The sequence below is a fragment of the Chaetodon trifascialis genome, chromosome 22 (genome assembly GCF_039877785.1).
Source record: "Chaetodon trifascialis isolate fChaTrf1 chromosome 22, fChaTrf1.hap1, whole genome shotgun sequence".
Lineage (NCBI taxonomy): Eukaryota > Metazoa > Chordata > Actinopteri > Chaetodontiformes > Chaetodontidae > Chaetodon > Chaetodon trifascialis.
In genome coordinates, this window is record NC_092077.1 from 6245306 (window position 1) to 6259306 (window position 14001).

Consider the following 14001-nt stretch of genomic DNA (forward strand, 5'->3'; position numbering starts at 1 on the left):
ACTAGCACAGATATATTCACCAATTGCAACTGTAATTTTTACCTAAAAATGAAGATTACATACAGATGAAAGAAACTCTTACATCAACAGAGTTGAGAATGTAGAATATTATAACACCTTTCAACTGACAAGTGACACATCAGCAACTGGTGAACTAATGTTTTTTTGGAATAATCACACCAACAGGACATCTTGTTCAGACAGTTCCAAGTGAATACCTGTGTTCCTGAAAATCTCGTGGAACAACAGAACCATTACAGCGCAGAAAAAAATCAAACTTGCACATATGACATGAGAGGAATGACGTAGATTGCAGCTCTCTCTCTCTCTCTCTCTCTCTCTCTCTCTCTCTCTCTCTCTCTCAAGAGGAGTGTCTTGTTGGCTGAGATGTAACCCAGGCCTTGCTACTGGCAGAAGTTGTTCTCTCAGCTGCTTTGCTATAGGAGGTGGGTATCAGTGAGAGCCACATAGTCTTAACTGGTCTCACCTTCTTAACCTCCAGGCATTAACTCATCACACCCAAACCCCTCCAGCCAACATGACAAGTAAAGGTCAATAAGCACGTATTTGTTGTTGCAGAGTTAAATACTCAATTAAACTGTTTTTACTCATCTGTTATTGTTCTTAGAATCACCTTCTCACAGGGGTATGATATTAAAGCTTTTACAGTGGAAGCAAATGCACCCTGCAGAAGTACAGAATTACATAAATGTTCCTAAACAGACAGCAATTTGAATACCAGTCCCTTTTCCTAACTGCACAACAATTGTAATTCCACTTTATTGTCAGATTATAGTCTGTGGCCTGACTCTAAAATATTGCACCTCTAGTGCATCATGTGCCACTTCAGTTCAGTTATATAACTGTATTTCAGAATCAAAAACTGGAGCCATATTAAAAACATACCCTGTGAAGTTTCTGACCATGAGTGGCTCTGTAGAGCAGTGTTTTGAGTTGCCCGTGCTCTACTAGCAGGGCCACAACAATACACAATGGAATGATTTACCCATGACTCTCATTTTAGTGTCTTTAATGGAATCTCACACAACCTGAAGTGAAAAACGTTAAATGAATGTATTGCTGGTATCCGTTCTTAGTGCTAAAATGCCATTGGCACTTTCTGGATTTTGTTGCTGTAGCCTCCCTGTTGGCAATTTAATTTAGTTCTATTCCAAAGCTGAAGACATCAGCAACATATTAATGGTACCGTGAGGAACTTTCAGAAAATAACTGAAATTAATGGAACCGGTGGCAATTAAGTGAGGGACAGAGCTCATGCTCACCCTGCTTAAGACTCTGTCAGCACCAACATGCATCATTCTGGGCATCGGCCAACACAGTGACCTGACATACACAAGACTAAACACTGAAATTAATGATGGAAAATAAATAATTCAATTGAATTATATTCTGAATAAGGGAACTATATGTAATGTTCCTATATTGTGTTTGGACCATTGGCTTTGTTACAGCTAGCTGGCTAACGTTAGCTTAGGTCAGCTAAAATCAACACTGTTTGTCATAAAACATAAGTTAGTACCACAAATCAAATAGGCTTGTAAAGAAAATTTGGCAAACTAGCCAACAAACACATCGACTCGTAGCATTTTGCTTGCGAGAATGCTAGCGAGCAAGAAGGAAAGCAAGCTAAGGATAGCCAGCTATCTTTGACTTTCTAAACTAACGTTAGCTTGTGTTGCACAATGTTGGTGCTGTAGGGGAACAGAAGAGAGCCAAGGCACTCAGAAGTGCACATAAATGTTAAAGCCATTGGGTTTTCCTGGTCTTTTTGTTATGTGACAAATGTTCACACATTGCCAATACAAGGAGATTAATACATGAAAATTGCTTCACATTCTTAAATACTGAACCTTAAGACAGAGGGAGACGCTGAGTAGTACCCTACATGTCAAATAATTGCTGTATGTAAACTCCACAGAACAAACGTATCAATAAAGAGCAAAATCAAAATCAGCATATAATCAAAGGAATGCAAAAAAACAGCTTTGCATATGTTTTGTAGTGGGAGATGCCCCCAACCTGTCTGCTAGACTGCAAAGGGAACACAGAAACGTGTTCGGTGAATGTAAATAAATCTGTTTGTTTACAATGAAAATGTCACAGAAAACCCTTATCCAAAAAAGTAGGTGGTGAATTAGACACAGACACCTTGGTAATGCAAATACTCACCCCTTATGTGTCTGTGACAGACATGCAAGACACATTCTGTCACAGACTTGACATCAAGTAACACAACGAGAAGACACTGTGGATAAATGTGGCTTACTGTGAGACTAACCCTATAATGACTCACCGTTGAGCCAGCTGCCTGTGTGGGTGAGCAGTTCCTCTGCTGAGTGGCATTCTCTATTGCTACTTTGGCTACTGTGCTTGGGTCTGTTCCTGCTGGCACTGCCACCATGGTGGCACTGCTGCCGGCGTTGTTGGGGTCGCTGATGGTGATGATCCGCACTCCCACTTTATTGGGGATCCCCGAGGATGCTGCCGCTGCACTGCAGTCCTCATTCTCAGCTGATCTCTTGAGACCTCGAGCCTCAGAGGCCACTCCATTTGCAGGAGAGGCAGCAAGACTCTGGGAGGTATGAGTAACAGTGGAGGGGAGGGTGGAATTGGGGAGCAGTTGCTGTCTTAGCACAGGCACAGTGTGGCCCAGCCCCAAAGGTCCATTGGTTAATTCCGAAGGAGGCTTGTTGCCTACTGTCTGGGGTCCATTGGCCAGGCGCTCAGCCTGTTGGGCTTTGGCAGTGTCCTGCTGGGGGGGAGGAGGACTAGGGAGAGGGGGGTCTGACCCATGACTCTTCTCAGAGGGGCCCACCTCCCCATTCCCCAAGTACTGTTTGGAAGCAATGTGATTTGGAATGTTTTTGTTGAAGTTGCCACCACTGTCACCCCGATCAAAGTCACACACCCCATTGACTAGAGTCTTTTTGGGGTCGGGGCTGCCCTCCAGAGGGGTGTTCAGACTGGGTGAGAGGGCCTGCTTCCCATTAGCAGGATGACTCTCTGTAGCCGGGCCATTGAGCGCCCCCTGGCTGTTCCCTGAGTGGTATGGAGGTAGATTAGACTCCATGCACTTCCGACCATTTAGCAGCTTGGCACCTGCCGCAACGTCACCGTTACTGGTTTTCCCATTGGAGGAGTCTCCTTCTGCCAAAGAGGAGTTCTCCATCACCTCTATCTTTCTCTCATGGATGTGCAGCCCCGTCGCATCCTTGGCCTCCTCCTCCTTTTGACAAATTATTTTGTCCCCTCTGAGAGGGGCTGGCAGTGGTGGCGGTGGAGCTGCTGGGGCATGGTGGGGCACTGTTCCAGTAGAGAATGGAGGAGGAGGAACTCCTGGTGCCATAGCACCCTGGCTGACAGCAGCAACAGCAGCAGTAGAGGTGGTGAAACCAGTGTTGGGGACCACGGTAAATGTGACTTGTCCAGCTGCTGCAGGGCCCTGGATGATGGTAGCCGCTCCTGGGCTACTTGTGGAAATTAGCTGGCCTGGCAAGAGTTGGACTGTCTGGAGGGCTGGGGTTCCTGCTGCAGGAAGCTGACCAGGAACTAGCTGGACATTGAGCTGCTGGGGCTGTGGAGAGGGATTCTGGGTACTGTAGCTTGTCTGGTAGATGACTTGTGGACTCTGGGCTATTGTGCTGTTGGGAAGGGGCACCTGTGGAGCGGGTAGGATGAGTTTTCCTCCCGGAGTAGAAGGCCCTCGCTTTGGAAGCAGTAGCTGTTTGATCAAGCTGGACTCAGTGGAGGTAGGCTGAGAGGGAGGAGTTTGGGAAATTATTTGGAGCGGCTGCTGTTGATGTTGCTGCTGTTGATGCCGTTTCATGGACAGTGTGTGGCTGACAGTTTGACTGGACTGGACCTGGGTGCTGGAGTGAGAAGCTGGAGGTGGACAGGGGTTTGAAGCAGCTCCAGGCTGCCCTGCTATCTGGACAGTCTGGGCACCGGGAATGGCGGAGGGGTTGGCAAGAACAATCTGGTGTATGGCAGGGGTGTAGGCTGGGCTCTGTTGAGGGTTGGGACTGACTATTACGACACTCTGGGGCTGCTGTTGAGGCTGAGGCTGCTGGTTGGGAGTTGCTATCGTGGCTCCTGGTCCACCTGACTGGTTTGGTGCTGGTTTGGGAGCGATATTCTGAAATGTGACGCGTGACCCCTGGGAATTGGGCACACCCGCGATACTCAATGCCGGAGCACCCCCAACCTGGAGGGAAGGAGAGGGTGTCGATGCTGCAGCAACACACTGAGGCTCCATCTGGGGAGCTCCACCCTGAGGTCCACACAGGGGAGGGGTTTGTGGCAGGGGTGGGTGCTGGGTGATTGGAGGGCACACACCTTGTACCCTGGCGGTGAGGATGTGGCCCTGTGGTACCTGCTGAAATAGCGTGACAGGTGTCCCCGTGGGGAGCATTGGGGAGTGTTGCTGAGTTGCAGGTGGAGCAGTAGGATTCTGGGGACTGTGGTTCTGGGAAGCTGGCGCCGATGTCGGAATCTGGACCATTGGAACAGGGCGAATCTGTTGCTGCTGCACAGCTGCCAGAGGTGGTAACTGCAGAGGCACCTGCGAGGGCACCAGGTGACGGGAAACAGTCGGGTGGCTTGCATGGGGAGGTTCCTGTGTAGACAAGGCCATGGATGGGGCGGCACCAGCGGAGCTAGGGCCCAGGGCACGGACAAACTGCGGCGCAAGACTGGGATGCCCGGGAGGTAAGCCTGGTCACACATTAAACACAGACACAAAGAACTGTTTAAATCCATGATACAACTTAATAATCAGTTTTCTGAGTTTACAAAGACTCTTTATAATATTTTATACACAGCCACTATACACAGCAGTATACTGTGAGGCAGGGTTAACTATATGATCACATGCATCAATATATCATTTGAAGCGTATCGTCTGTATTCAGGCAATTTCTTCTGTTACTGTGACAGAATGTACAGCATGTGTCACTGAAGCTTCAACAGTACCAGAAGGGGCCAATAATCAGGATTACCTAAGCGGGCAGCACATCATGCAAGCTGGATACAGTCTTGCAGTATAAACCCTGCTCACCACTTGCCAACCTGATGGGCACAGGAGCCAAAAACCTCAGAATGCGACAAAACAGAAAAAGGCTGGAGATTCACTACTGTGTATTAACAGGAAAAATGGCATAAACAACCCTGAATGAGCTACACATGCTCAGCTAGGATGACTTTGTTGTTCAATTCAATACAAGTTATAATGACCACAACGTTAATGTGATTCTAATGAGTTTTTCGAATCACGCTTAACATTCTTTAAAATATGATGCTGATGAGATGCAGCAAAGAGAAAATAGCATTTGAACAACTAAGTGGACAATATTCTAAGTATTACTTTATTAATGATTTCATAATTAATTCAATTTCCACAACACAAAACACCACTGGCAAGTGTCCTTTTGTGTTCAGTTTCATGACTGTGATACATCCTTTCAATTTCCCTAATAAGCTCCTTCAAGTAACTTCTTTTCCTACAAACATTTTCTCAAGACGTTTGTCTTTGTAATTAGTTCAGCCATCTTGGTCTCAGTGGTACCAGCTCTGCTCTCTCTGCATGGCTGCCAGCATCCTTCTTCTCAGTACCACTTTTCTGAAGCGCTTTTTCTTTTCCTCCATAGCTCTTTAGCTTCTGACATGAACCTTGTCTAGGAGTTTTACTAATTGCAAAAGTATGTCAACAGTGACCCAGGGGGAAACATAAGAGTGAATACATTAGTTTCCTAAACAGTTTCTAGTTGTATGTATAGCATTTTTAACTTTGGAGCTAGTACAGCCTCTTGCAGTGTGAACCATCCCAAAAGAGAGACAACGTGGATGAAAGAATCTAAAGATGCTTAATTCTAGTCGTTCTACCTGGAGGCGGGGCCTGAGGGTCTCCGGGAGCTTCCTGTCGGGCTGCTGGAGGTGGAGGAGCTGCTGCCGGATTCTGCTGCTGTTGCTGCTGCTGAGGCTGCTGGTAGTACAGCTGGATGGGCAGGGGGATTGACCTTCGCCTTAGCCCGACCAGGAGAATCTGAACCTGACCATTGGCCTTAACCTCCTCTTGCCGCCGCATCGTGTGGTTGGGAAACACAGTCCTAGGGTGGCAGGAGGAGACGGAGGAAAATTGCTTTTATTCAGGCTGTTGATTACTTCCTGTTGTACACTAAGCACATTTTCTAATACTTTCTAAAGAAACTCTTCTAGCCACCAATGTCCCATGCAGTAAGAAGCAACAGAAAGAATTTTCCTGAATAACTAATGATGCTTTTCTTCAAAATTTGCTCGTATCTTGCTAGGTCATGGTTGCTAAAACTCAAAACAGCTATGCTTTGTTAGAGCTGCTGCACAGAGGCAAAGGGCAGCAACTGCTGTGTGGCAAACGATCTTGATCAGGACGCAGACATTAATCAGTACTCTGTGCTGGTGGAGCAGACAGGATGAAACAGGACTAACCGCAGACATTTGAGGAAGCCAGTGGAGTTCAAGATGTTGCTTCGTCCCATTTTGCTGCACGTGCCCAGGTACTCGGAGTACATTTCTGATCGAGACACAGAGCCCTCAGCGTTTGTCTCGAAGTGTGCGTTTAGCCTATTGGAGAAACAGACAGAGTAGTTACGACGCAAGCAAAAAAGATGCTGACAAACAACAGGAAAATCCTAAATTTGCTTTCTGACAAAATACATCTGAATGTTCGTCTTAAGTCAAATTATCATATCTATAGATGAATGACTCTTACCACTGCAGTGTAAATTTTTCCCCATCTAGTTCAACAATACCAGGTGGTGGTTGAGTGGACTGAACTGGGACCCTTGTTACTGAAAAAACAAAATGGAAAAAAGGAAATAAACAAACAAACAAACAAACAAAAAAACAGAACAAAACAATGTTTCAGCATAATTTATATAAAACTTGAAGACTCCACTGCAAGAACGCAGTGAGTTTGTCCATTGAGTCAATAGACTTCATGTTTGTAATACTCCCCAGGCTGTCCACTAGATGTCAGCAAACTAACAACTTTGTAGCCCAGTGGAGCACATCAACAGTACAGGAATGACACTTCCAAGGTTAGGTGTGTTAAATTCCCTCCAGGGTCACTCGTTAATTCACACACTGACCCGTGACAACTTTGGAAAGCTGCTTTTACCTCTGCATTTCACTACCTTGTCTCATTGTCCCACCATGATATGAGCGGGTGGCAAACAACAAGCAATTCTTAAAAAGTATCGACATCTAAGACTAAATAGCTATTAATTTCTGTGGTGGTCTTGAACCCCCTAGAAAAACTGCTCAGTGCTTTAATGTTGCTTTTAACTTTAACCTAATTTGATTAGTTTTGTACTTCAAATGTGTTTTGAACAGTTGCAAATTGTTTCATCACAGATGGGAAAATGTCCAGATATGGAACAACGCTCGACTCTAGCTGTCCTTATTAGCATGTAAGAATTAACAGATCAGAAACCCGCGAACGTCTGATGTGCAATGTGACACAATTCAACTGCATTTTTCAATGTGAAAATCCCAAGCAACTTATTTCAAGTGACAAAAAAACCCCGACATGGATAATCAGCAGGTATTTCAGCCAGGAATGGGTAGAAATCAAACTGGTCTGGTAAACACTTTGAAGTGAAGGATGTGCTGCAGTATTCCAATGGCTCAGCAACAGGTGAGTTAGCACCTGTAAGTGAATTAGTTGCCAACTGGCAGTGATTCTATGACTGTTTCCTACACACATTTTTTACAGTTCAAAATCAGTAGCTTTGGGCAAACATAATATTAAATGTCTTTAGAGTCGAATACAAACACTATGGGGCTATTTGTGGTGTTTTGTTGATCTGATCTCAACTGATGCATCAAGTCTCAGAGTTGACCACAAACAAGCTCTCATTTGATGCTCTGCCGAGGTTTTGTTCACTGGCTCAGTCATACGGTTTACGGCAGCCGGATTCCTCTGTTACCTTCACTCTGCATGCATGATTCACAAATTGCTGCAGCAAACTCACACAGATTAGCTGTTGCCTGTGGTCTTGTGTAGATTTGTATCATTTCCACTCACAATAAACAAAGGAGATACATATATGTATAGATTTGAAAAACAAAACTCACCAGGTGCTGGAGCTCCCTGCACTGCTGCAGGTACCTGTTCTACCAGCTGCGGTCGAACCTCGGCTGCCTGGTCGGCACTGGCCTGATGCTCGATCAACCGCACCGCTGTCAGGGCATCAGGTCCAAACGTGTGAAGGTCAACTGACACTAACCTCACTAACAAGTCTGACCATAGAGAATAAGAAAGAAGAAAACACATGAGGATCAGCGCAGTGGAGCCTCGTCAAAACAGGCAAACACATTTATCCACTGAGCTGATCAAAGAAAAGGTTTCAGTCCTGCAATGAGAATGCAATCCAAACCAGACCCTTAAGATAAAGATGAGGGTGCAAGGAAAGAGACATTGTCATTTGAGCCAGTTATTCATGAATGGAAAGAATAGCGTGATAAAACTTGGCAGGCAGACATGTTACCAAAACTCCACTAAGCCCATGTGGCATTAGATTTCAAGCTCTGGATTCACTTATTAAGTAGAAGGGACTGGAATGAACCGACATTAAACAGTCAAACCAAGTAGAGTGTCGTGGTATGATTTAGGGCTGAGGCCAACCAAAGAAAATCCTGGCTGACTAAAATTCTACCTGCTCTTCAACCAATCGATTGGTTGGTTGTGGTGGGGGGGTGGGAGTGGGGCAATCTGCATGTTATTACTAAATTAACTAAAAATACACTACTTTTGCTTTAATCTAATGCAGCTGCCTCTCTCTTTTAAAGCACTGCACCCTTGAGCTTATTAAGACATTATCCAGAGCTATATGGGAAGTAGTCTGTCAGTCTTTATGAAAGTAACACCCGTGATTGTTCGACCAATGACAATGTGGTCAGACAAGAGCATATCAACCAACCAGTCCGAAGGTGTCACCTCTAGTATGACAGTAGGATTCATACCTATGCTGTGGTCGACGGAGGCAATCTTGCTGCAGGGAATCTCTCCGAGCTGGGCCAGCAGGTACAGCACCTCCAAGGAGGCCATGAGGAGCATGAGGTCAGGCAGGGTGAGGAGCATTATTACCTCCCTGTAAGAGTCCTGGTCCACATATTCGCAGATCAACACACCATTGTCCTCTGCCTTGCTGAGGTTGCCCAAGATCTCCATGGCTTCAGGGGACACACACAGAAATAAAAAAAAACACATTTAACTTGAGATGTTCTGTGCTGCTTACTGACACTGAGAAGTCGGCATAATAAGTAAGAAAACTCACCTCTCATTTTGAGAAACCTGTCCCTGGACATCAAGCATTTGGTGATGGTGTGAAAGATCAGATGAGTCGTCCGAAAGTCAACCGGATCCAGCTGGAGCTGCAAGAAGTCAGATAAGATTTATTCAACGATCCCCCAGTCCAGCAAGCCAGAATGGCAACACTGATTATAAATATTACAACCTGCTTCTCACATTCAAACCGCTCTGACAATGAGAGACACACTAACTTGAATAATAACTGCACTGAAGCGATAAAAGCATGGCTTGTTGCTATATTTGTAAGCAGCCAGAAGCCAAACACAGTACTTCCATCACGCCATTAATCATTTGTGTTCTGAGTCACAACACATACACAAGTAAAAAAAAAAACAGTCTAGTAGCATTCATATTATTTACATTTACAAAAGCACTGCAGTATCATATCTGAAGTGTCCTAAAAGCAACAATCCAATTAATGGCATCAAAGGCTTAACTGATACTATCAGGGACCCTGTGCATAGTTTCTAAAAATAGATCTCTCATGTACATTGATCTCATACCAATACATGTGATATTAAAAATGAAGCGAGCACATGTGATGTACTCACCGCCACCATGTCACAAGCATTCTCAGCATATCTAGTTCTACATTTTTTTTCATGTTGGACTAGAAGGTCTGAGTTTAATGTATGTATGTAGCTGCTAGAACATGTGATAATTTACAAATAATATATATATAATATGAAAACATTATTCTGAAAAACAGACCACTTGGAAGTGACATAACACACCATTTGGCAGACATCGCCATTTCTTCCCTAAAGAACCTCGTAGACATGTCTGTTTTTGAACAGGAACTAATCATTTCATTATCAATTCATAGATACTGGAAGAAGATAATGTAAGTGTCTTAGCCAGCAAGCCATCGTGCTGTCAACACATCTGATCTGCACAAGTCCTTATCAACCAAGAGAAAGCTAACAGTTACTAATGGCTAGTAAGCACGTTTTCACAGCAGATGCTCCCTAAACAGCTTCATAAGAACAACTGCTTCAACCTCCCCCCTTAGTTACTGTTGCTGTGCCTTCAAGCTTTCTGTTCAGGGGGAGCACATGTGCAGTTTACAATAATAACGATGGCACAGATTTCAGACAGATGTGATAAAAGCGTACTCCTCATTTCTAGAAAACAACCATTGATTTTGCCAGCAGAAATAATGATGGCAGATTCTATCAGCTACAGGCAGCTAGCTCATTAAGCTAGCAACAGCTCTATGGATTCATTGAAAACTCTGTGCTAGTCCAAAACTTGAACGTACCCCACAAACTAATGTCTTCTAGTTAGTTAACAATGTGTACCTTGGCCTTGGGAAAAACAGTTTCTACTGTAGCTAGTGAGCTACTTAGCCAGCCATGTGAGCGCTGGCTGCTTATATTAGAGCAGACGAACACAGTTTAATTCACTTCAATTCATTCAAGCATCACTTGTACTACAGTCTAATGCACACTACTTCAACAGGTGGAGAAATCCAAAGCTCGGCAGGCTTGCCGTGCCTAGTTACTGTTGCTATGCTGTGAGTGGACAGTCACTCTACAGGGGAGGGGTTTGGCAAACGGTCATTTTAATCTGTTCGGACTGCTGCGCTGAATAGCACATTACACAGTTTGCAAGTTTTCTTTGGCACTTCTCTCTTCGTTTTTGGAGAAGAGATGATGGTAAAGACAAAACAGTTTATTGTGTCACAGTAACCTACATTTGGGAACAACCCTTCCTCACCAGGAACTTCACTCTTACTTCATTACTGGTCTGACCCAAATTCATGCATCAGTTTTTTAAAAGGCTGTTTTTTAAAGTCACAACGGTTATTTTGACTCTGCAAAGCCCAGAACGAGAGCCCCGAGCAGGAACACTTGACCAACCTCAGCAGCCACGTTGCCCAACGTGTCAAGTCCAAGCTGTCGGAGTGAGATGAGGTTACAGTGGGCACAGAGCAAAAGGAAGCGCAGGCACGTTCGGTTGGCCGCCAGCAGCTTGACGTTGGCCTCCTCGAAGGAGAGGTTTCGCAGGATAACGGCAATCTGCAGCACCCGCTGGGCCTCCATGTCACTGATACCCGGGTTCCGTGGCGGGTGGAAGAGGCTCTGCCAGTGCTCCTCACACGTTGTACCATCTGCAAAGAGAACAGAGCAGGAACAATTTAAAGCTTCGTGCCAGATGGGGGTGTGAGCTTGCGCTGTGAGGATCTTTGAGGATCACAAGCTACAAGAAAAGATAACCTGACATAATTCTAAAATAGTGTGTTGTTTTGCGTTGTCATTTGTGGACTTTAGCTTTTACTTATTGCAAATCTTTTCTAAAGGGAATATGAAATAATTATTGTATGCAAGGATGGGACTTCTGCTTCCAATGAGAAAGAGGGGTTAAAAACACAGAACACATCCCACTTCTCTCTCGCAGGTATTACACAGTAAACAAAGTCTGCACTCTTGAGCATGTCATGGCATTTTAGGTGTGAAACATACCGTGGGAGCACACAGGAGTGTACCCTTTCATTGCTTTCTGTGGCTTTTACGCCGAGCGTGTTTACCTTGTGCTGGGTTGCTCTTGTCCCAGATCAGCTCCCTGACTTCAGCGTCCTCCACCACCTCCTTCCAGAACTGCAGAAGAGCAGCAGCTGTTAGCGGTGCATTTGAAATGACGCTAATGTTTCAACTGCAGCCAAATTTGGCTCTATTAACTTAAAACAAAGTGCGCCATGATGCAATTTGACCGCGACAGTTTGATCAGAGCTTCAGCTAGCTGTTTTGCTAGTAGCAGTCAATGTAGCCTTGAGCTGCCAGCCTTGAGCAGAGATGAGGAGTGGGCTGCGGGAATATGGTAAACTCACTCAGCAGACTTTGATGTGGCACAGTTGCCCTTTAATCTCGTACAAGCACACTATGCAGTTAACAACTGTTAACAAATCTTTGGGAATTCTTTCTTGCTCTATGTTATTAAGACAGTCTGAGTGGGAGTCCAGTCCTCCCCTGGATTACAGATCAAAGCCTTTTTAACTGGATAGAAATTGTCCTTGAGAAAGACGCTGGACGTCTACTGGCTGACCTCTGAACTCCCTTCAGGACGAGTAGCCACAAAAATGCAGGATAAATTAAATACATTATTTTTGAGTCATGACTTTACTTTCAAGTATGTCTCTTAAATTGAGTGAGATCAAAGTGAATTGACCTCAGTTTGGTTTTAAAGACGCCTCAGAGAAAACTGCTCTCTGAGGTTCCTCTGTAGGGATGCACCGCAGTTTTCTGCCAATCCTCGCACTGCAGAGCATGAAACGGACGCCCTGTGGCTTATTAGTGAAAGCAGAGCCTAATATCTACATATAATGGCCAAATCAAGAGATATACATTTAGTAGACAACTTCCAGGAGACAGAACAGGTCACACAAATAAAACTTTTTTTAAACTTTACCCTGACAAAGTCCCTTGAGGTTTTCTCCTTCCAGTCCATTCCAAATACCCCAGAGAAGCTGCCTAGCGCTACAAAGGAACAATGGAGGGTTAGAGCAGAGCATCAGTGTTTCAGTTCAGTATTATTTGTCTCTATTCACTTCTTCTTCCACCCCCCGATAAATTAAATTGCCACGAGCAGAGAACACTTGATCCTAGAGCAAAGAGGTGGAAAAAGGAGGCAGCGTATCATGAGTTTGCACCCCCGAATAAATGCTCTTCTGCAGGGCTGAACAATTAAAATGAAAACTAGACTAGCCTCAATAACGTTCAGATTACATTTTCAACTTAAAGAGCACAAACTGAGCAAGGCTGGGAACGTACAGTCGTCGAAGACGCCGGCGTGGGCCAGCAGCAACGTGACCAGTTTGGGGTCCTTGTCCAGCTGCATGGCGTGCTTGCTCTCGTTGGAAAGCAGAGTGCAAACATTAACAGCGAAGTCCACTTCGTTAGGTAGGCCCGAAAGGAGGGAGAGCACCAGTTTGTTGTAGTCACACGGTGGAACGAAATCCGTAGACAGTCCATAGCTTTGGCGGAGATAGTCTGGAAAAGAGGAGATATCTCAGTGTTACTATATACAGTGTATTCAGAAGTTTGAGAAAGAAGAAATGAAGCAGGGTAAGACAAACAACACTTGGGCAGTGACTGTAGAGGAGTTTGGATTTTAAAAGTTATCACTGCAACGTGCGAATATTGCAAGAGGATCGCTGCAGAATAAGAGGAAAGCCTTTGCTTGCCCTAGTTTGTGGTACTGTTGCCTGTGCGCACCTCCAACCAGTTTAACTCAAATTTATTTTTCCTTAACTGAGTTTAAGCAAACCAAATGGGGCATGAAGCTGTTCAGTGAAAGCCGTCTCTGGTTCAGATTAGTTTGATGAGCCATGCCTCGTCTCACCGAGGAACATGGACGTTCTCTAACTTTTAATTGTGTTTGTCTCTGACTCAGTCAACCTCCATGATGGGCTTTTTGTAATTAAAAGACTTCTAATCCCGACTACTCGGGGAACCCTGTGTGTGGGGAAAGAATCATGACTTGAATGTTAGTCGGTAGCTCTAAATGACAGATGATCCAGTCTGTGAAAGTGCAATCATTGTGTCAACAAAAGACCTAAGTTTCCTCCCACCCTATGCTTTGATTTTCTGCCATCCATCATTTTGTGTGCATAGGTGTCATTTTTCCATACA

General features: G+C 44.8%; 1 protein-coding gene across 2 annotated transcripts in view; it reads right to left on the reverse strand.

The window, feature by feature from the left end:
* Window positions 1-14001, reverse strand: part of arid2 (AT-rich interactive domain 2) — a 34204-nt gene that overhangs the window by 3382 nt on the left and 16821 nt on the right. For both annotated transcript variants that reach the window (XM_070992045.1, XM_070992044.1), the window contains 11 exons: window positions 13141-13359; window positions 12779-12846; window positions 11901-11970; window positions 11233-11483; window positions 9336-9432; window positions 9022-9231; window positions 8134-8298; window positions 6767-6845; window positions 6484-6618; window positions 5902-6125; window positions 2315-4734 (listed from right to left, as the gene is read on the reverse strand). In XM_070992045.1, coding sequence (XP_070848146.1) covers window positions 2315-4734; window positions 5902-6125; window positions 6484-6618; window positions 6767-6845; window positions 8134-8298; window positions 9022-9231; window positions 9336-9432; window positions 11233-11483; window positions 11901-11970; window positions 12779-12846; window positions 13141-13359 — 3938 coding nt within the window. The remainder of the gene's footprint in view (window positions 1-2314; window positions 4735-5901; window positions 6126-6483; window positions 6619-6766; window positions 6846-8133; window positions 8299-9021; window positions 9232-9335; window positions 9433-11232; window positions 11484-11900; window positions 11971-12778; window positions 12847-13140; window positions 13360-14001) is intronic.